At 51.0% G+C, this 19855-nt stretch overlaps 1 protein-coding gene across 1 annotated transcript in view; it reads left to right on the top strand.

Annotated features, from left to right (window-relative positions):
- SENP2 (SUMO specific peptidase 2) overlaps positions 1-19855 on the top strand; it is a 70586-nt gene that overhangs the window by 5909 nt on the left and 44822 nt on the right. Inside the window, exons 2-3 of the mRNA XM_029068154.2 lie at positions 16408-16463; positions 19669-19799. Of these exons, the coding sequence (XP_028923987.1) occupies positions 16408-16463; positions 19669-19799 (187 nt within the window). The remainder of the gene's footprint in view (positions 1-16407; positions 16464-19668; positions 19800-19855) is intronic.

A 19855-nucleotide genomic window follows, 5' to 3' on the forward strand; every position in this document is an offset into this window, starting at 1 on the left:
ATATGTAAGTGTTGTGAGGCTGAGAGCCGGGGGGGAAGAGCAAAGGGAGCAAGTCAGGGTGACACAGAAGGGAGTGGGAGGTGAGGAAAAGTGGGGATTAGTCTGGGAGGGCCTCTTGGAGGAGATGGGCCTTTCAATAAGGCTTTGAAGGGAGGGAGGGCGGGAATTGGACCAGGGGTCGGCGGCGAGACGGACGGGAGACGGAGGCACAGTGAGAAGGTTAGCGCCAGAGGAATGAAGTGTGTGGGCTGGGTTGTAGAAGGAGGGAAATGAGGTGAGGAAGGAAGGCAAGGTGATGGAGAGCTTTAAATCCAGTGGTGAGAAGTTTTTCTTTGTTATGGAGGTGGATGGGCGTCCACTGGACCTTTTTGAGGGGATGAAATGTCCTGAACGTTTCTGTAGAAAGATGACCTGGGCGGCGGAGCGAAGTATGGACTGCAGTGGGGAGAGGCAGGAGGCCGGGAGGTCAGCGAGGAGGCCGATGTAGTCATCTAGGTGGGATCGGATGAGTGCCTGTACTCACGTGGTAGCGATTTGGATGGAGAGGAAAGGGTGGATCTTAGCCATGGTTGTAAAGGTGGGACTGACAGGATTTGCCGAGGGATCGAATATGCGCGTTGAGTGAGGGAGAGGAGTCGAGGATAACGCCAAGGATGCGGGCTTGGGAGACGGGAAGAATGGTGGTGCCGTCTACGGCGACGGGAAAGTCCGGGAAAGGACAGGGTTTGGGTGGGAAGGTAAGGAGCTCCGTTTCGGACGTGTGAAGTCTGAGGCGAGAGGAGGGCATCCAAGTAGAGATGACGTGAAGGCAGGAGGAGATACGAGCCTGGAGGGAGGGAGAGAGATCAGAGGAGGAGAGGTAGATGGGGGTATCGTCCGCATAAAGATGATAGCCGAAGCCGTGGGAGCGAGTGAGTTCTCCAAGAGAGTGAGTGTAAGTGGAGAGTAGAAGGGGACCCGGAACTGAGCCTTGAGGGAAGGAGGCAGAGGAGGAGCCCGCAAAGGAGAAAGAGAAGGAGCGGCCAGAGAGATAGGAGGAGAACCAGAAGAGGACAGGGTCGGTGAAGCCAAGGCTGGATAATGTTTCCAGGAGAATCCAGCGGTCCAGAGTCAAAGGCAGCTGAGGGGGTCGAGGAGGATAAGGATGGAGTAGAAGCCGTTGGATTTGGCAAGAAGAGATCATCGGTGACCTGGGAGAGGGCGGTTTCAGTTAGGTGAAGTGGACGGAAGCCAGATTGAGGAATCTGAGACAGCGGGTGTAGACGGCTCACTCAAGGAGTCGTGGCGCAGTGGAAAGAGCACGGGCTTTGGAGTCAGGGCTCATGAGTTCGAATCCCAGCTCTGCCACTTGTCGGCTGTGTGACTGTGGGCGAGTCACTTCACTTCTCTGGGCCTCAGTTCCCTCATCTGTAAAATGGGGATTGAGACTGTGAGCCCCATGTGGGACAACCTGATTCCCCTGTGTTTACCCCAACGCTTAGAACAGTGCTCTGCACATAGTAAGCGCTTAACAAATACCAACATTATTATTATTACCCAACTCTCCATCCCCAGCCCTGATCACTCTCCCTTCTCTGTCGTCTCGCATTTCCTCCTGCCTTCACGACATCTCTACTCGAATGCCCTCCCGTCACCTCAGGCTTAACGTCTCCAAAGTAGAACTCCTTATCTTCCGTACCGAACCGTGTCCTCCCCCTGACTTTCCCATCGCTGTAGATGACACCACCACCCTTCCCGTCTCCCGAGCCTCTACCCTTAGAGCAGCAGCGTGGCTGAGTGGAAAGAACCCGGGCTTAGGAGTCAGAGGTCATGGGTTCTAAAATCCCGGCTCCGCCGCTTGTCAGCTGTGTGGCTTTGGGCAAGTCACTCAACTTCTCTGTGCCTCAGTGACCTCATCTGTAAAATGGGGATGAAGACTGTGAGCCCCACGTGGGACAACCTGATCACCTTGTAAACCCCCAGCGCTTAGAACAGTGCTTTGCACATAGGAAGCGCTTAGCAACTACCATCATTATTATTGTTATCCTTGTCTCCTCTCACTCAGCCCACATATTCAGTCCCTCCCCAAGTCTGGTCGGTTTCCCGTTCACAGCGTTGCTCAAATCCACCCTTTCCTCTCCATCCAAACGGTCACCCCGCTACTACGATCACTCCTCCTCTCCCGCCTGGATGACCGCGTCCGCCTCCTCGCTGACCTCGCAGCCTCCCGTCTCTCCCCACTCCGGTCCATACTTCGCTGTGCTGCCCGGGTCATTTTTCGACCAAAACACTGAGGCCGGGTCCCCCGACTCCTCAAGAATCTCCCGCGGTTTCCCCTTCCACATCAAACAGAGACTCCTTGCCGTTGAATTTTAAAGCTGGCCGTCCCCTGTCCCCCTCCTACCTCCCCTCCCTTTCTCTCCTTCTCCATCCCAGCCCGCACACTCCGCTCTTCTAAGGCTGACCTTCTCACCGTACCTCAGTCTCCCCTATCTCATTGCCAACCCCTGGCCTGGAGCTCCCTCCCTCCTCAGATCCAACAGACGTCGACGCTTCCCTCCTTCAAAGCCTCCCTGAAGGCCCATCTCCTCCAAGAGGCCTTCCCTGACTAAGCCCCCCCTTTCCTCTTCTCCCACCCCCTCCTTCCGCATCGCCCCGTCCAGCCCCACAGCATTTATTTACCGAGACGCAGCGTGCCCTAGCAGCAAGAGCACGGGCTTGGAAAGCAGAGGTATTGAAAGCCAGTGGTCTTGAAGCGCTCCCTGTTCATTCCGTAGTATTGACTGAGCGCTTACTCTGTGCAGAGCACTGGACTAAGCGCTTGGAACGGACAATTTGGCAACAGATAGAGACAATCCCCGCCCAGTGACGGGCTCACGGTCTAATCGGGGGAGACAGACGGCAGAACAAAACGAAACCAGACAACACCATCAAGATAAATAGAATCAAGGGGATGTACACCTCATTCACAAAATAATAGGGTAATCCCAGCTCTGCCACTTGTCAGCTGGGCGACTGTGGGCAAGTCCCTTCACTCCTCTGGGCCTCAGCGACCTCATCTGGAAAATGGGGATGAAGACTGGGAGCCCCACGTGTGACAACCCGATTCCCCCGTGTCTACCCCAGCGCTTAGAACAGTGCTCGGCACCTAGTAAGCGCTTAACAAATGCATTATTATAAATAATATGTACAAATGAGCACAGTGCTGAGGGGAGGGGAAGGGGGAAGAGCAGAGGGAAGCGGGGAGGGGGAGCAGAGGTAAGGGGGGTTATTTGTTAAGCGCTCATTCTGTGCAAAGCACTTCGGAGCATAGCCCCTGAATCTACTAAATTTCCCTTATATGTAATTATTTTCATGTCCGTTTCCCCCGTAGACTAGGATCATCTACACCAACTCTTGATATTGTAGAAGCAGCGTGGCTCAGTGGAAAGAACACGGCCTCAGGAGTCAGGGGTCGTGGGTTCTAATCCCGGCTCTGCCCTCTGTCAGCTGTGTGACTTTGGGCAAGTTACTTGACTTCTCGGTGCCTCAGTTACCTCATTTGTAAAATGGGGATGAAGACTATGAGCCCCAAGTGGGACAACCTGAGTTACCCCGTGTCTACCCCAGCGCTTAGAACAGTGCTCGGCACACAGTAAGCGCTTAACAAATACCAACATTATTATTATTATTATTATTATTACTTTCCCAAGTGCTGAATACAGTGCTTTGCACACAGTTGAAGCAGCGTGGCTCAGTGGAAAGAGCCCGGGCCTGGGAGTCAGAGGTCATGGGTTCTAATCCCGGCTCCGCCACTTGTCAGCCGTGTGACTTTGGGCAAGTCACCTAACTTCTCTGTGCCTCAGTTGCCTCATCTGTAAAATGGGGATGAAGACAGTGAGCCCCATGTGGGACAACCTGATCACCTTGTATCCTCCTCAGCGCTTAGAACAGTGCTTGACACACAGTAAGCGCTTAACACGTAGCAACATTACTATTAATCCAGGCTCAGCTACTTGCCTGCTGGGTGACCTAGGGCAAGTCACTTCACTTCCCTGGGCCTCTGTTTACTCATCTGTAAAATGGGACAAATGCCCGTTCTTCTCAGATGTGGAACAGGGACTGTGGCTGACTGATTTTTCTACCCCCGTGATCGGTCCGGTGTTGGGCGTATAGTACAGTGATGGGCACATGGGGAAGTCGTGATCTTGTGGGAAGTGCCTGCGCCTGGGACTCAGAGGTTCTGGGTTCTAATGCCGCTCTGTGACCTTGGGCGGGTGACCCGTAACTTCTCTGTAGTCAGATTCCTCAACTGTAAAATGGGGATTAAGTACACAGTCTCCCTACGTCTTAGGCCGTGACTCTTGGGCGGGACAGGGACTGAGTCTGATCTGATTATGCTGTATCTATTCCGGCCACTTAGAACAGCGCTTGACACATAAGTGCTTAACAGATACCGCAGTTATTATTACTGACCTCCTCTCGATACCTCGTGTATGTTTCTTACGTCACCGCCTCTTGCTCACGCTCTTTCTCCCTCCCGGAACTCCGTTTCCCTTCATACCTGGTAGATCACAGCTCCCCTCATCCTCAAAACCCTTCTGTAAACACATTTCCTCCGATTTAATTTGTCATTTCCCTGAACTGTCACTTCAGCATTTCCGTGCCCCTGGAGCATTTAACTGCTCCTAACCCCGGGTAAAATTTCGGGGGTCTGTCTTTCTACTTTTTTTACTTCCTCCTATCTGTAAATCATTTTAGTCTCCCTGGCTAGATTGTAAAATCCTCCAAGGCAGGAATCGGTGCAAACAACTGTCCTCTCTCAAGCACCTATTTCGGTGTTTTGGATGCAGTAGGCCCCTAGTAAGTACTATTCACCGAAGCCGGCACTTGAATCTTCTTAAAAGGCATTGCTGTTTCAGAGTATTTCTGGTACAAAAGAGGAACCTCGACAATAGCAATAATAGTTCAAAACTGCTATGTGACCTTGGGCAATTCACTTAGCTTCTCTGTGCCTTAGTTTCCTCATCTGTAAAACGGGGATTAAATCCTACTCCCCCCGCTTAGATGGTGAGCCCCACGTGGGACAGAGACTGCCCGACCTGATTTTCTTGTATCTCAGTGCTTCGTTCTGTTTTTGCACACAGTAAATGCTTCAAAGGTACCATTTTAAAAAAAAACCAAACATACAGACACGCAGAAAAACCAAAAAGCCACGGACATAATAGTTAATAGAGTCGTTTCACATTTCCTCCTGCCTTAAGCTCTACGCCGACATCCTGCCGACACCTCAGACTTAAACTGTCCGAAACAGAACCCCTCATCTCCCCACCCAAGCCCCGTCCTCTCCTCGACTTCCTTCTGACTGTAGACAACACCCCCATTCTCCCTTTTTTTTCTTTTTGGCAAGCCATGGCGTTTTTCTCGAATCACCTCTCTCATTCAGCCCACACATTCAATCTGTCATCAAATCCATGTGGGCAGGATTTTATATACCAACTCTAGCGTATGGTATCCTCCCGAGCGTTTAGCGGAGTGTTCTGCACAGTGCTCAGTAAATACCACTGATCGATTTCTCATTCAGTAGTATTTATTGAGCACTGACTATGTGCAGAGCACTGTACTAAGCACTTGGAATGTGCAATCTGGCACCAGATAGAGACAACCCCTGCCCAACGACGGGCTCGCCGTTTAAACGGGAAAACGCCGTTCTAAGCGCTGGGGAGGACACAAGGTGATCAGGTTGTCCCACGTGGGGCTCCCAGTCTTCATCCCCATTTTCCAGATGAGGTCACTGAGGCCCAGAGAAGTGAAGTGACTTGCCCAAAGTCACACAGCTGACAAGCGGCGGAGCCGGGATCCGAACCCATGACCCCTGGCTCCCCAGGCGGTGCTCTTCCCTGCTGTTTCTCAGGGTGTCTCTTGCCCCGCTCTTTTAAATGATAATGATGGTATCTGTTAGGCGCTTACTACGTGCCAAGCGCTGTTCTAAGCATTGGAATAGATACACAGTAAGCAGGCTGCCCCACATGGGGCTCATAGGCTTAATCCCCATTTTACAGACGAAGTAACCGGCACAGAGAAGTGAAGCGGCTTGCCGCAAGTCACACGGCTAACACGTGGCGGCGTGGGGATTAGAACCCATGACCTCCGACTCCCAAGCCCGGGCTCTTTCCACTAAGCCACGCCGCCACCACTCACCTCATTCCCTCTTTGCCCCCTAAAAGCACTTCCCCTCATTCTTTTCCCCTCCCTTCTGCTATCTTCCACCTCTGACTTTGAGAAGTAGCGTGGCTCAGTGGAAAGAGCCCGGGCTGGGGAGTCAGAGGTCATGGGTGCTAATCCCGGCTCCGCCCCCTATCAGCTGTGTGGCTTTGGACAAGTCATTTCACTTCTTTGTGCCTCAGTGACCTCATCTGAAAAATGGGGATTAAGACTGTGAGCCCCAAGTGGGCCAACCTGATTACCCTGCCAGCACTTGGCATAGGAGAAGCAGCGTGCCTCAGTGGAAAGAGCACGCGCTCTGGAGTCAGAGGTCATGGGTTCGAATGCCGGCTCTGCCACTTGTCAGCTCTTTGACTGTGGGCAAGTCACTTCACTTCTCGGGGCCTCAGTTCCCTCATCTGTAAAATGGGGATTTAGACTGTGAGCCCCAGGTGGGGCAACCTGATTCCCCTGTGTCTACCCCAGCGCTTAGAACGGCGCTCGGCCCATAGGAAGCGCTTAACGAATACCGACATTATTACTTGGCACGTAATAAGTGCCTAACAAATACCATCGTTATTATTTTTATTATTCTGACTCCCAGGCCCGTGCTCTATCTCCTACACCGGGCTCCCTTCAGCCGCTTGTCAGCTGTGGGACTTTGGGCAAGTCACTTATCTTCTCGGGGCCTCGGTGACCTCATCTGTGAAATGGGGATTAACCGGGAGCCTCACCAGTTAATCTGGTGAGCCTTCACCGGTGCGCCTGTAAAATGGGGATGAGACCGTGAGCCCCAAGTGGGACGACCTGATTACCTTCTATCTCCCCCAGTGCCTAGAACAGCGCTTGGCACATAGCAAGCGCTTAACAAATGCCATCGTCGTCGTCATTATTATTATTATTATTCCGACTCCCAGGCCCGTGGTCTAGCTCCTGCACCGGGCTCCCTTCATCTCCCGGCTGCCTTCGGAATCGAGCATCCCTCCCTCCTCCCTGAAAGACTTTTTGGCTGCCGGCCCTACCGTGCTTCTCCTCCTCCCTCTCTGACTAATATTTTGCAGTTTTGCGCAGTCTGAGTCCTCTGCTACCTGTCACCCCCGTAACTGTCACGGTTCTGGGCTGTTCTGAGTCGCCTACCCTTCTCTCGCTACTCCCACTGTCTTGGAAAGCTCCTCTCCCCCGCCCCGTGACTTCAGCGACCGCCTCAGCGCGACTGACTCCCAGATCTAGGGAAGCGGCGCGGCTCAGTGGCAAGAGCCCGGGCTTGGGAGTCAGAGGTCATGAGTTCGACTCCCGGCTCTGCCACCTGTCAGCTGTGGGACTGTGGGCGAGTCGCTTCACTTCTCTGGGCCTCAGTTGCCTCCTCTGTCAAATGGGGATTAAGACGGTGAGCCTCACGTAGAGAAGCAGCGTGGTTCAGTGGAAAGAGCACGGGCTTTGGAGTCGGAGGTCATGGGTTCGAATCCCGGCTCGGCCGTTTGTCAGCTGTGTGACTTTGGGCAAGTCACTTAACTTCTCGGTGCCTCAGTCACCTCATCTGTAAAATGGGGATTAAGACTGTGAGCCCCACGGGGGACAACCTGCTTATCTTGTATCTCCCCCCCTCCCCCCACCATACTTAGAACAGTGTTTAGCACATAGTAAGCTCTCTCAGCGTGGCTCAGTGGAAAGAGCCAGGACTTGGGAGTCAGAGGTTGTGGATTCTAATCCCGGATCTGCCACTTATCATCTGTGTGACTTAGAGCTTAGAACGGTGCTTTGCACACAGTAAGCACTTAACAAATGCCATCATTATTAACAAACACCATCGTAGTCCCCATTTTCCAGATGAGGTAGCCGAGGCCCCGAGAAGCGAAGTGACTTGCCCTGGGTCACACAGCAGACACGGGGCGGAGCCGGGATTAGAACCCAGGCCCTTCTGATTCCCGGGCCCGGGCTCCGTCCACGGGGCCGCACCGCCTCTCTAGACTCCCCCTGCTCCCGCTCGTCCCGGCCGCCCGCTCCACAGGGGCCACGGCTCTTTGGGTTTCACCGGCAGGAAGGGCATGAGCGGAACCACCCAGCTCGGCTGCCACGTGGAAGAGAATTCGAGGGGGGAAACCGAGGCCGCGGCTCCACCTCTTGGCCCGGGCCAGTCCTCGGGGCGTAAAGCCGCCTGGTTTGGTTCATTCATCCCATCGTATGGACGGAGCGCTCACTGTGTGCAGAGCACTGGACTAAGCGCTTGGCGAGACAAATTGGGCAACAGAGAGAGACGATCCCTACCCAACAACGGGCTCACGGTCTAGAAGGGCGGGGGAGACAGACAAGGAGACAACTAAGAGCCCGGGAGTCAGAGGACCCGGGTTCGAAATCGATTAGACAGTGAAGCCGGCGTTGGGCAGGGATCGTCTGTATCTGTTGCTGAATTGTCCATCCCAAGCGCTTAGTCCAGTGCTCTGCACATAGCAAGCGCTCAGTAAATACTAATGAATGAATGAGTGAATTCTGATTCTGCCCCTTGTCTGCTCTGGGATGTTGGGCAAGTTGCTCTTCTGGGCCTCAGTTTCCTCATCTGCATCATGGGGATTCAATACCTGTGCTTCCTCCACTTAGACGGTCAGCCCCATGTGGGACTGATTATCTTGTATCTTCCCCCGCGCATAGTACAGTGCTTTGAACATAGTACGCACTTAAATACTACGCTTAATGAATGGGGACTTGGGTCCCCATGACCCCAGTGGGTATTAGCTAAAATCCACACCTCTGCCACTTGTCTGCTGTGTGACCTTGAGTAAGTCATTTCACCTCTCTGGGCTTCAGTTCCCTCATCTTCACAAGGGGGATTGAGACTGGGAGCCCCGTGTGGGACAGGGACCGTGTCCAACCCCGTTCGCTTATATCCACCCCAGTGCTTAGTACAGCCACTGGAACATAGTGCTTAACGAGTAGCGCTATTATTAATAATAATCATTATTGATTGAAGCAAGGGCTTAGTACAGTGCTCTGCACACGGTATGTGCTCGATAAATACAAATAAATGAGTGAATGAAGTTCCGAGCCCTCCTGAAATTCCACTTCTCCCATCAAGTCTTCCCCCGGTTAATCCTCCACATCCTTATTAGTATAAACCCATCAGCACTTATGTTCTTCTACCCTTCCATGGGACTTTTTTTTCCACTCCACATCCAGTTATTTCATTTGAATACTCTGAAAATGTATTTATATCTGTTTTCCTCTTTAATAATAATAATGATGATGGTATTTGTTAAGCGCTTACTCTGTGCCAAGCACTCTTCTAAGCACTGGGGGGGCTTCAAGGTGATCAGGTGGTCCCACGTGGGGCTCACAGTCTCAATCCCCATTTTCCAGAGGAGGTCACCGAGGCCCAGAGAAGTGAAGTGACTTGCCCAAAGTCACCCAGCTGACAAGTGGCGGAGCCGGGATTAGAACTCACGACCTCTGACTCCCAAGCCTGGGCTCTTTCCATTGAGCCACGTCGATTCTAGAGTTCAAGCTCCTTGTGGACAGGGAATGAACGCGTCACTTTTATTCAGTAGTATTTATTGAGCGCTTGCTATGTGCAGAGCACTGTACTAAGCGCTTGGAACGGACAGTTCGGCAACAGATAGAGACAAGCCCTGCCAAGTGGCGGGCTCACAGTCTGAACGGGGGAGACAGGACGGCAGAGCAAAGCAGAACAAAACAAAAACAAGACAACATTATCGCGATAAATAGAATCGAGGGGATGTACACCGCATTTACAAAATAAATAGGGTAATAAATAATATATACAAATGAGCACAGTGCTGAGGGGAAGGGGGAAGAGTAGAAGGTGGAGGGGGAGCAGAGGGAAAAGGGGGGGGCTCAATTTGGGAAGGCGTCTTGGAGGAGGTGAGCTCTCAACTTGTGTCACTTGTGCTTCGTACCCCCCCAGCCTCTTCCTTCGGTGCCTCGCACCCCCTGTGTCCTCGTTAAACGCCATCACTATTATTAATCGATCAATCGTATTTGTAGGACGGGTATTAAGTGGCCTCTGGGTGCAGGACGCTGCAATAAAGGCTGGGAAAAAAAGACATGGGTGGGGTGAAAATGAGAGTTTCTGCCCCCCCCCCCCCGTAGGACTGATCATCTGTATCTGTTCACTATTACTAATCGATCAGTCGTATTCGTAGGACGGGTGTTAAATGGCTTCTGGGTGCAGGACGCCGCAGTAAGGGCTGGGAAAAAAAAGACATGGATGAAAATGAGAGTTTCTGGTTCCCGTAGGACTGATAATAATAATAATAATAATAAGGTTGGTATTTGTTAAGCGCTTACTATGTGCAGAGCTCTGTTCTAAGTGCTGGGGGCGATACAGGGTCATCGGGTCGTCCCACGCGAGGCTCATAGTTAATCCCCATTTTACAAATGAGGGAACTGAGGCACCGCGAAGTGAAGGGACTTGCCCACAGTCCCACAGCTGACGAGTGGCAGAGCCGGGATTTGAACCCATGACCTCTGACTCCCAAGCCCGGGCTCTTTCCACAGAGCCACGCTGCTTCTCTGTCATCTGATCGCTATTACTAATCGATCAGTCGTATTCCTAGGATGGGTATTAAGTGGCTTCTGGGTGCAGGACGCCGCACTAAGGGCTGGGAAAAAAAGGCACGGATAGAAACGAGAGTTTCTGGCTCCCGTAGGACTGATCATCTGAGAATAGAGGAAGAAAGAGAGGGCGGGTGACACACCTAAGGAGGATGAAACCATCAGAAACCCCAAATCGTTAAGACGAGGACAACGAGACGTCCCATGAGAGGGATGGGACACTGTGGTTGGAGGAGGAGAGTTTCAGGCACCAAATGGTCTGAGTCGCAGCCGGGGCGGCCGCCGCAGCCTCTTCCCAACCTTCTCAAAGTTGAGAATGCCTTGCGTTGCTTCAGTTGTATTAGTAGGATGGGTATTAAGTAGTAATAATAATGATGATGGTATTTGTTAAGCGCTATGCGGCAATCACCGTTCTAACCGCCGGGGTAGATACAAGGTCATCCGGTCGTCCCTGGGATTAGAATCCGGGTCCTCTGACCCCCAGGCCCGTGCGCTTTCCACTAGGCTACACTGCTTCTCATCACTACCTATGTAATAATATAATAATATATAATATATATAATTAATAATATAATGTTGGCATTTCTTAAGCGCTTACTTTGTGCAGAGCACTGTTCTAAGCGCTGGGGTAGAGACAGGGTCATTAGGTTGTCCCACATGGGGCTCACACAGAGAAGCGGCGTGGCTTAGGGGAAAGAGCCCGGGCTTGGGAGTCAGAGGTCATGGGTTCGAATCCCAGCTCTGCCACTTGTCAGCCGGGTGACTGTGGGCGAGTCACTTCACTTCTCCGGGCCTCAGCTCCCTCCTCTGGAAAATGGGGATGAAGACTGTGAGCCCCACGTGGGACATCCTGATTCCCCTGTGACTACCCCAGCGCTGAGAACAGTGCTCGGCACATAGTAAGCGCTTAACAAATACCAACATTATTATTATTAATCCCCATTTTACAGATGAGGTAACCGAGGCAGAGAGAAGTGAAGTGACTCGCCCAAAGTCACACAGCCGACAAGTGGCGGAGCCGGGATTAGAACCCACGACCTCTGACTCCCAAGCCCGGGCTCTTCCCACTAAGCCGCCGCTTCTCGTAAGTGCCTTCTGTGGGCAGGATGCTGGAAAAGAGGAGGCCAGTGAGAGTCCCAGCGCAGTGCGGGAAGCCTCTCTCCCCCTTGGCAAGTGCCGCTTTTAAAAAATATATGTATTTTCTTTTTTTGTTTGGTATTCGTTAGGTGTTTGGTAGGTGCGGGGCACCGTAGGAAGTGCCGGAGTAGATACAAGTTAAACGGGTCGGACACAGTCCGCGTCCCACGTAGAGCTCACGGTCTTAATCTCCGTTTTCCAGAGAAGGGAACTGAGGTAGAGAGAAGTGAAGCGGCTCGCCCAAGGTCACCCAGCAGACGAGAGGCAGAGCCGGGATTAGAACTCGGGCCCTTCTGATTCCCGGGCCGTGCCGTACGTCACCCGGCGGCCCAAGTCTTCTAGGCTGTGAGCCCGTGGTCGGGCAGGGATTGTCTCTATCTGTTGCCGAATTGCACTTGTCAAGCGCTTAGTACGCTCAAGACAAGCGGCGTGGCTTAGCGGAAAGAGCCCGGGCTTAGGATTCAGAGGTCGTGGGTTCTAATCCCGGCTCCGCCACTTGTCTGCTGGGTGACTTTGGGCGAGTCACTTCACTTCTCTGGGCCTCGGTGACCTCATCTGGAAAATGGGGACTAAGACTGGGAGCCTCACGCGGGACAACCGGATGACAGGTAGTCGCAAGGGGATTTATCGTGGAGCCCGGAAGCCGCCTTTAGCACGGGAAAGATCGGTGAGCCAAATGCAGAGCTGTTTTGCAGTAGCCGGACTATAAACTCCTACGCTAGACTTGAAGCTCATTCATTCATTCAGTAGTATTTATTGAGCGCTTACTATGCGCAGAGCACTGTACTGAGCGCTTGGGACGAACAAGTCGGCAACAGATAGAGACGGTCCCTGCCGTCTGACGGGCTCACGGTCTAATCGGGGGAGACGGACAGACGAGAACGATGGCGATAAATAGAGTCGAGGGGAAGAACGTCTCGTAAAAACGATGGCGACTGAATAGAATCGAGGCGATGTACGATTCGTTAACAAAATAAATAGGGTAATGGAAATATATACAGTCGAGCGGACCAGTACGGTGCTGTGGGGATGGGAAGGGAGAGGGGGAGGAGCAGAGGGAAAAGGGGAAAAAGAGGGTTTAGCTGCGGAGAGGTGAAGGGGGGGGTGGCAGAGGGAGTAGAGGGAGAAGAGGAGCTCACTCTGGGAAGGCCTCTTGGAGGAGGTGAGTTTTAAGTAGAGTTCAGTGTGGACAGGCACCATGATTAGATTGTAAGCCCCCGATTAGACTGTAAACCTGTCACAGGACAGGGACCGTCTCTGTTACCCATTTGTCCATTCCAAGCGCTTAGTACAGTGCTCTGCACATAGTAAGCGCTCAGTAAATACTATTGAATGAATGAATGATCAACTCAAGTGGATTGTATTCTCTCCAGTGCTTATTATAACAATACCGTTGGTATTTGTAAAGCGCTTACTCTGTGCCGAGCACCGTTCTAAGCGCTGGGGTAGACACAGGGGAATCAGGTTGTCCCACGTGGGGCTCACAGTCTTCATCCCCATTTTACAGATGAGGGAACTTTATAGTGATCTGTGCCGAGTAATTGCTCAGTAGATGCCTCTGATTCATTGATGGTGGCCTCTCCGTGGCCTCTCCGTTTGCAGTCGAAATAGGAGGGAGAAGAGATATCGAATCCCCATTTTACAGATGAGGAAACCGAGGCCCAGAGAACTTAAGTGACTTGCCCAAAGGCATACAGATGGCAAGTGACAGAGTTGAGTTTAGAATTCAGGTCTTCTGACTCCCAGGCCCAAGCTCTTTCCACAAAGCCGCGCTGCTTCCCGTCTTGACTAATAATAATTAGTATTACTGATGCGTTAGTCATAATAATGGTATTTGGTAAGCTTTTACTGTGTGTCAGGCACGGTTCTGGGGTAGACACAAGCTAATTAGGTTGGACACCGTCCCTGTCCCACCTGGGGTTCACAGTCTTCACCCCCATTTTACAGATGAGGTAACCGAGGCCCAGAGAAGTGAAGTGACTTGCCCACAGTCACCCAGCTGACAAGATGTTCGACTGTCGAGCTGTTCAAGATGTTCAAGCTGTTCGGCTGTTGAAGATGTTGAGATGTTCATCCCCTTGAGTCTATTGCTGTCGTTCTTGTCCGTCCGCCTCCCCCGATTAGACCGTAAGCCCGGCAAAGGGCCGGGACCGTCTCTATCTGGTACCGATCCGTTCACTCCAAGCGCTTAGTCCAGTGCTCTGCACATAGTAAGCGCTCAATAAATCCTCTTGGATGAATGGAATGAAAGTGGCGGAGCCGGGATTCGAACCCATGACCTCGAACTCCCAAGCCCGGGCTCTCTGCACTGAGCCACGCCGCTTCCCAACGGCTTCACTAATGGCACTTGCGACAGCCTTTTTATCTTCTTTCGCACGTGTGCCGCAGCCTCCTGAAGGAGGCTGTCGGCAGTGGCCATCACCATCGAGGAGAAGCCGCGCGGCTTAGCGGAAAGAGCACGGGCTTGGGAGTCAGAGGCTGCGGGTTCATTCCTCCGGTCGTATTTATTGAGCGCCGACCGTGTGCAGGGCGCTGTACTAAGCGCTCGGAAAGTGCAGTTCGGCAACAGAGACGATCCCTACCCAACCACGGGCTCACGGTCTAGAAGGGGGGAGCCAGACAGCAAGACGAAACCGAAAGACGGGCATCGGTATAAATGGAATTATAGATAAATGTTCATCGTTATTGAAAGAAATAGAATAATAAATACGTACGTAGACACCCAAGCGCCGTGGGGCGGGGAGCGGGGTAGAGCAGAGGGAGGGAGTCGGGGCGATGGGGAGGGGGAGCGGAGGAAAACGGGGGCTTAGTCTGGGAATAATAATAATAATGTTGGTATTTGTTAAGCGCTTACTATGTGCAGAGCACTGTTCTAAGCGCTGGGGTAGACGCAGGGAAATCAGGTTGTCCCACGTGGGGCTCACAGTCTTCATCCCCATTTTACAGAGGAGGTCACTGAGGCACAGAGAAGTTAAGTGACTCGCCCACAGTCACCCAGCTGACAAGTGGCAGAGCTGGGATTCGAACTCATGACCTCTGACTCCAAAGCCCGTGCTCTTTCCACTGAGCCACGCTGCTTCTCTCTGGGAAGGCCTCCAGGAGGAGGTGAGCCTTCAGTAGGTTCTAATCCCGGCTCCGCCGCTCGTCAGCGGTGTGACTTTGGGCAAGTCACTTCGCTTCTCTCCGCCTCAGTCCCCTCATCTGTCAAATGGGGACGAAGACTGGGAAGCCCCTCGTGGGACAACCTGATTACCTTGTATCTCCCCCAGCGCTTAGAATAATGCTTGGCACATAGTAAACGTTTAACCGATACCTTCATTATTATGATCGTCATTAGCATCACGTTCCTACACCGGGCTCTGTGTGTTTAAAAATGAATGCCAACAGCCTTCCAAGCGCTTAGTCCAGTGCTCTGCGCATAGTAAGCGCTCAATAAATACTACTGAATGAATGAATGGGCGAGAGGTGAAGGTGCCCATAGAGAGGGGGTGTGGGTGTGGAAAGGGTTGGGACAGGGTCAGATAGAGAAGCAGCGTGACTCCGTGGAAAGAGCCCGGGCTTCGGAGTCAGAGGTCATGGGTTCGATTCCCGGCTCTGCCACTTGTCAGCTGCGTGACTGTGGACAAACCACTTCACTTCTCTGTGCCTCAGTTACCTCATCTGTCAAATGGGGATTAACTGTGAGCCTCACGTGGGACGACCTGATTCCCCTGTATCTCCCCCAGCGCTTAGAACAGGGCTCTGCACCCGGTAAGCGCTTAACAAATACTAACATTATCATTATAACCTGATTAGCTTGTATCTACCTCGGTGCTTAGAACAGTGCTTGGCACATAGTAAGCGCTTAACAAATACCATTAGCAGTAGTACTAGTATTTAGTTGGTGGAGTTTGCCTCAGGTGGAAAATGATCTAATTACACTTCTCTTTGAATCTCATTTGGTGGTCGTCGTCATCAGTCAGATTTGTTGAGTGTTTTCTTAGGCGAGACGTTGCATGGCTTCGTGGCGAGAGCCCAGCCTTGGGACTCGGAGGACGTGGGTTCTGATCCCGCCTCCGCCCCTTGTCTGCTGTGTGACCTTAGGCAAGCCACTTCACTTCTCTGGGCCTCAGTTCCCTCATCTGTAAAATGGAGATTAGGATTGTGACCCCATGTGGGACAACCCGATTACCTCGTATCTACTCCAGTGCTTCGAACAGTGCTCCCCACGTAGTAAGCGCTTAACAGATACCACCCTCATCATCATTATTACTATTACTACTTTGTGGTATTTAATAATAATGTTGGTATTTGTTAAGCGTTTACTATGTGCAGAGCACTGTTCTAAGCGCTGGGGGAGATACAGGGAATCAGGTTGTCCCACGTGAGGCTCACAGTCTTCATCCCCATTTTACAGATGAGGGAACTGAGGCACAGAGAAGTGAAGTGACCTGCCCACAGTCACACAGCACTGCGCACTGATCGAAAATTGCTATGGAAGTGATGTTTGATGCATGAATATCAGGTTTGCGCCTCTGAATAATTTTTCTGTTCTTTCCTCAGTATTCGGTCCTCTATAAGTGACTCTGACGAGATTCAAGCCAAAAGACCAAAATTAGGTACTGCATAGACTTTTCAAATTTCATTTCAGGAGAAAGTGAACACTTTATAAATAACCGGAGGCTTTGGTTCAGATGTGCATAAGTATTGAAATGTCTCTAGTAATCTACTGTGCCTTCTTTTTTGGGTTTAATTTTTCCATTTACATGATTATACAACCAGTCAGATAAGCCTTCAGCCCCAACAGTCAATCTGTCATGAAATCCGGTCCGTTTTACATTTACAACACCTCTAGAATCCATCCTTTCCTCTCCATTCGAACTGCTGGCATGCTGATCCAAGCGCTCACAAGAGGCAGCGTGGCTCAGTGGAAAGAGCCCGGGCTGGGGAGTCAGAGGTCATGGGTTCGAATCCCGGCTCGGCCACTTGTCAGCTGTGTGACTCTGGGCAAGTCGCTTCACTTCTCTGGGCCTCAGTTCCCTCATCTGTCAAATGGGGATTAAGACTGTGAGCCTCACATGGGACAACCTGATGACCCTGTATCCACCCCAGCGCTTAACACAGTGCTCGGCACATAGTAAGCGCTTAACAAATACCAACATTAGTATTAATGGCAAGAGTCTGGGCTTGGGAGTCAGAGGACATGGGTTCTAATCCCGCCTCCGCCCCTTGTCTGCTGTGTGACCTTGAGCGAGCCACTTCACTTCCCTGTACCTCAGTGACCTCGTCTGTCAAATGGAGAGGAAGACTGTGTGCCCCACGTGGAACAACCTGATAACCCCGTATCTACCCCAGTGCTTAGAACAGTGTTTGGCACATAGTAAGCGCTTAACAAATGCCATCGTTATTGTTATTACTTCGCGTCTCAACTACTGCATCAGTCTAGATTCAGGCTCCTCTAGACTGTAAATTCATTGTGGGCAGGGAACGTGTCTACCGATTCTGTTGTCGTACTCTCCCAAGCGCTTAGTTCAGTGCTCTGCACTCGGTAAGCGCTCAATAAATACGATTGATCGATTGCTTGATCAGTGTCCTTGCTGCCCACCCGGCCTCCAGCCTCTCTCCTCTCAGCGTGGCTCAGTGGAAAGAGCACGGGCTTTGGAGTCAGAGGTCATGAGTTCGAATCCCGGCTCCGCCCCTTGTCAGCTGTGGGACTGTGGGCAAGTCACTTCACTTCTCTGTGCCTCAGTTACCTCATCTGTAAAATGGGGATTAAGACTGTGAGCCCCACGTGGGACATCCTGATTCCCCTGTGTCTACCCCAGCGCTTAGAACAGTGCTCGGCACATAGGAAGCGCTTAACAAATACCAACATTATTATTATTATTATCCCCTCTAGTCCACACCTCACCCTGCTGCCTAGATCGGTTTTTGGAAAAAAACCTTTGTCCATACCTCCCAACTCCCAGCCACCTCCACGTCAGACAAAAGCTCTTTCTTACCATTGACTTTAAAGCATTGTCAGCTTTTTTTCGATTCATTCAGTAGTGTTTATTGAGCGCTTAGTATGTGCAGAGCACCATACTAAGCTCTTGAAATGTACAATTCGGCAACAGATAGAGACAATCCCTGCCCATTGACGGGCTCACGGTCTAAGGTCTAATCGGGGGGAGACAGACAAAAACAAGCCAACTTAATCAGGATAAATAGAATCAAGGGGATGTACACCTCATTAACAAAATAAATAGGGAAAATCTTTTCCCCCCTCGACCTGATCTCCACTGATCTCGTGCATTCATTCAGTAGTATTTATTGAGCGCTTCCTATGTACAGAGCACTGTCCCACACACTCCACTCCTCTTAGGCCAAACTACTCTACCTGAATTTTGTCCATTTTGCCACCTACTTCCTTGCCCACGTCCTCCCTCTGGAAGCCCCTCTCATTTTGTTCTTGACTGCCCACCTCTCTCCCCACCTTCAAAACCATCTTAAAATCACCTCTCCAAGACCCGGCCTTATTTCCGCTTGCACCCACCCCCGCCTCCGTGTCAACTATGCACTCGGCTGCGTACCCGTAAACACTTTGATACTCACCCCTGCAACGTATGTAAATATCCTCGGAGTCTATTATTTTCCCCTATCTATAATTTATTTCAATGTTCATCTTCCCCTGTAGACTGTAAACTCCATGTGGACAGGGATCCCCGTCTACCGAGCCCGTTGTAGGGGACTTTTCCAAGAGCTTTTTAAGTGCTCTACACTCGATAAACGCTCATTAAATGCCATGGGTTTTATAAGCAACCTGAGGGAGTCTGTTGTAGGCTACTTTTCCAAAAGCTTTTTAAGTGCTCTGCACTCGATAAACACTCAGTAAATGCCGCGGGTTTTATAATTGACCGAGGGCAGGGAGAGTGTCTACTTTATTGTACTCTCCCAAAGCATTTGCCCAGCGCTCTGCACAGAGCACCCAATAGAGAAGCAGCGTGGCTCAGTGGAAAGAGCATGGGCTTTGGAGTCAGAGACCGTGGGTTCGAATCCCGGCTCTGCCACTTGTCAGCTGTGTGACTTTAGACAAGTCACTTCACTTCTCTGTGCCTCAGTTACCTCATCTGTAAAATGGGGATTAAGACTGTGAGCCCCACGTGGGACAACCTGATTCCCTTGTGTCTAGCCCAGCGCTTAGAACAGTGCTCTGCACATAGTAAGCGCTTAACAAATGCCAACATTATTATTATTATTATTATTATAAACTCTCAGTAAATACCCTCGATTGGTTGAACTGGCAATCCCAGCTCAGGGGGTGTGGAAATGGAGTATTTGTTTTTTTGTACCAGCTTCTGAATGTGAAATGGTCTGATTATTGCTGAATGTAACAGATTTGGGGAAGCCTGTCTGAAACTACCTCAGTTTGAAAGATCAGATCGTCTCAGCCCGGATATGGGGGGCAAGAAATCACACATCTTTATTCAAGGCCCTGGATTCTAAAGTCATTCATCCAAAAGGCCCAGAATGGCTACGGCATAGTCATTTTTCATTTACGCAGTCTTCTAGGGAAGAGTAGAGATTTCATTCTCCGTGTGAGGATTGCCAGCAATTGTGCATAATTTCTTTTTCAACAACACTGGAAATGTTCATTCTCCTAGAGTTACTTTCACTGTTATCTAGTAATTATGCTTTGAATTTTTAAAAGTTTTCTAGAGCCACGTAAATTATTGCCGATCGAGATGAAATGAAGTTTTATCCGAGGAATGAGGGCTAGTGTGAACTTCATCTGATTGGATGTCCCATTAAATTTTTTCTCTTTATATTATTTCAATTTTCTAGACTATTTCATTGGCCAAGTGAAGAAGACCGTATGGGATGTTGCCAATTTGATAAGGTCATCACCATCCCAGTCCAAGTGTTTAGCGACTTCAGTCTGTAATGGAACACAAAGTGGGAATTCTGATGAAAAGGTCAGTGGGAATTGAGTTAATATCATTTGTAATATGACAGATTGCCTCTGAGTAGC

Source organism: Ornithorhynchus anatinus, chromosome 1, assembly GCF_004115215.2.
Source record: "Ornithorhynchus anatinus isolate Pmale09 chromosome 1, mOrnAna1.pri.v4, whole genome shotgun sequence".
NCBI classification, from domain to species: domain Eukaryota; kingdom Metazoa; phylum Chordata; class Mammalia; order Monotremata; family Ornithorhynchidae; genus Ornithorhynchus; species Ornithorhynchus anatinus.